The sequence below is a fragment of the Sardina pilchardus genome, unplaced genomic scaffold, assembly GCF_963854185.1.
Source record: "Sardina pilchardus unplaced genomic scaffold, fSarPil1.1 HAP1_SCAFFOLD_149, whole genome shotgun sequence".
NCBI classification, from domain to species: domain Eukaryota; kingdom Metazoa; phylum Chordata; class Actinopteri; order Clupeiformes; family Clupeidae; genus Sardina; species Sardina pilchardus.
In genome coordinates, this window is record NW_026910981.1 from 2,205 (window position 1) to 5,418 (window position 3,214).

At 44.6% G+C, this 3,214-nt stretch overlaps 1 protein-coding gene across 1 annotated transcript; it reads left to right on the forward strand.

Annotated features, from left to right (window-relative positions):
- Positions 1–340: 340 nt before the first annotated feature.
- On the forward strand, positions 341–2,723 carry LOC134075079 (mid1-interacting protein 1-B-like). Its single transcript, XM_062530543.1, is given in 3 exon segments — positions 341–484; positions 1,022–1,868; positions 1,870–2,723. Coding segments are annotated over 2 exon segments (462 nt in total). The 5' UTR covers positions 341–484; positions 1,022–1,481; the 3' UTR covers positions 1,945–2,723.
- The last annotated feature ends 491 nt before the right edge of the window (positions 2,724–3,214 follow it).

Below are 3,214 nucleotides of genomic sequence, written 5' to 3' on the forward strand. Positions count from 1 at the left end.
CCTACAGAGTTTTCCAAAAGGGTAGGCCCAAGAGTTAACGGCCATAATCATCAGCGTCGGAGACTAAAAACAGTCTGATCGTATGCGAGTGCATCTGCGCTGAATTGCATTCACACAGATCACAGAACCTTGCCTAAATCCACCACGGCTCACACGCCACTGCCAACAACGTCTGAGCGCAACTTCGCAACAGCCCCGGCGCTTGGCAGCGAGCCAGCAGACTCATCGTGCAGCTGGTGACACCGATTGGCTGAGGGCAGCCAGCCTCGCCCTGGGAGCCGCCGGCGCTGATCTGATTGGCTGAGAGCAGAGGTACGGCTGTGGGCTGATGCCCTTCATGAATATTCAACAGCAGCCGCCCGTGCAGCACTAGTCACTCCACGAGGCCTCACCCACCGGCGGCGCTCGGGAAGAGTTATCTTGTTGCAGACATTGTTGACTCGCTACTGATAAACATCATCGATGCATAGGGCATTTTCTGCAGGTGAGTTTTGAATGTGTGTTATCATATTTCTGCTACTAGATTAACGCTAATGGTGGGGGTGTGGGTTGCTGTAACGTCAGTTAGGCTACTGTTAACGGTAGCCTGTCCCTAATTTGAATCAGTTAATGTTAACGTTGACGTATATTATCTGTTTGTCTATTATTCAACAATAACTTTAATTTATGATATTTCATATTAGCCTATCTATAAGTCTTTGAATAGTTGAATCGTATAGCAGCTAGTGATAAAAGAAAATAGCGGCAATGTTAACCGACTTTTCCTGGTTGAAAAGATGATGCTAGTCTCATCCAGCCTGCTAACGTTAGCGCCTGATAGCTGGCTAGCTGACTGTACGTATTCATTCAATCGCTAACAAGCTAACACTCAACGTTAGGCAAGGAGAAATCAGCTTGCCTAAATCTTACGGTAGTTTTATATCCTGGTCAACGCTGTTGTCATTTTTCTTTGTCTGTAACGTTAACAACGTATCGATGTTTCTAACAGATGTATTTGCCCTCCCTTCGGCTGTCATTTCAGGTCACTGATCCGGTTGCAACCTGCATGGGAGATAGCTAACTAACCGGCTCATTGGCAGTGTGTGGATACACCCTTATAAAGACACCTGCTCTCAACAGTTCAGTCAGTAAACCATCAAAGATTATCGGCTAACCTGCTGGTTGAGTTGGGATTGTACTGACGTCTGATTTAAACCGATTCAGTCCATGTCCGTGAAGACAACAGAACTGGTAACTTTTTCCGTCAACTGACCTGACGTGGACCCAATTTCCTTTAGTAGGAGCTGGGAGGTTCCTTTCAAGATAACGTTAGCGTCTTCGGTGAGCCGATTAAACACGGAACTAGTGAGATACGTGAGCTACTGTAGCTAACGTTATCCCTCAAGGCAAATCTACCGCTGCTGTCTGCCTGAACAACGCCTGTCCTCTGTCACTGGAAAGCCGCAATTGTCTTATTTTCCGAAGCGAAACAAGCTGTCAAGATGATGCAAATATATGATTCCTACAATCAAAAGAACTCTTTGTTCAACTCCATGACTCGCTTCATAGGCGCTGTAAACAACATGGATCAAACTGTAATGGTGCCCAGTCTTCTCAGGGATGTGCCGCTTGAGGAGGAAAAGGATGTTAACCCTGTACGGACGAGTGCCACCAATGGCTCGGCTACCTACTTCCCAGACATGTACGGTGACTACGTGCTGCTGAAGTCTATTCGAAATGATATCGAATGGGGAGTTCTCCAGGCTGAGGAAAGGCGAAAAGAAAAACTTGGCGTAAACGCTTTGGAGATTACTCGTGTCGAGCCAGACGACGAGGACTTGGAGAAGCTTTTTCACTTTCACTTGAGTGGGCTGCACTCAGTGCTGGCTAAAACTGACCCGCAAAGCGAACACCCTCACCAACAGATACAAACAAGAAATCGGAATCGGTGGTTGTGGGCTTTAGACGGCCACCCCCCAGCGAGGGTTCCGCGGTGATCATACCAAAGATTACATCGCGAAGTTTTGTGGAAGTGAGGTGGCGGGCGGCCTGTCCTGGTGGTTCTTAACGAATCTTTTATTCCTTGGATTGGGAAGAGAAAATGTACTTGACATGAAAGCTCTGCACTGGTGCCCCCCTTGGCGTTTTTGTTTTGTTTCAACGCGATGCTATGTTTGCTGTTGGCACACTGAACCGAGATATGCGTGTCTAATAAGGTTGAACTTAATATTAATGATAGTTTATTTAAAATATATGCAATGTATATATTGAGACTGTATTTGTGTGTAAGCCTGTAGGGATGATCTAAGGGCCGCAGACTTTGGCTTAAGTCTCCTGCCGGACTAGACCATTTGCACAAGCTACTGGCAGAGTACTTACCACCAGACTTCCAATCCTGAGGTTGCAGTGACCTCCAATGCTATAGGGTATAGTTAAAAAATATATATATAATGCTATATGACCTCCAATGCTATAGGGTATAGTTATGATATATATATATATATATAATGCTATATGACCTCCAATGCTATATAGGGACAAATCAGCTCTGAATAATCTATGAAATGGAATACCATGATGTTTCTATACCGCAAATGTATGGCAAATTGATTAATTCCAGGAGATTGTAGAGAAAAAAAGTCCCCAAAGTTTTGTTTCAATGTGTGAATATTTAAAATGCCATGTTTTTTTCTACTGAGATGCTGGTCAAGAAAATAAACATTTCCTTTTTGTAAGTATCCAAATTCGTTTTGTGTGACTTTAATTTCAGATTCCAAGAAAATTCCTTTTATTTTCACAATGCTGCTTTGAGTTTCAGTTTGGTATCTTGTGGTCTGAAATGTGTGTGTGAATGGTGAGTGTAATCTGTGTTCATGTGTGTGAATCGTGTGTGTGTGTGTGTGTGTGTGTGTGTGTGTGTGTGTGGTCCATGTGGCCTGTGTGGGGGCTCTCCATGAAGAACTGATGGTCCACGCTGGACACCTGTGGCGATGTCCCAGGACACCTCATCTTGTGTGTGTGTGTGTGTGTGTGTGTGTGTGTGTGTGTGTGCCTGCTCGTATCCTCTGAGCGCTGTCTGATCTGATCTGTGTTACAGTCTGTGCTGCTGATAGAGATCGGCACGCAGTGTTGCGCTGAGCCTTCCACACATTCTTCCAACGCCCGCTTCTGTTTCACTTTTTAGGGTAGAAATCACATGGTATTTTATATTATATTTTGTATTTTATATTATATA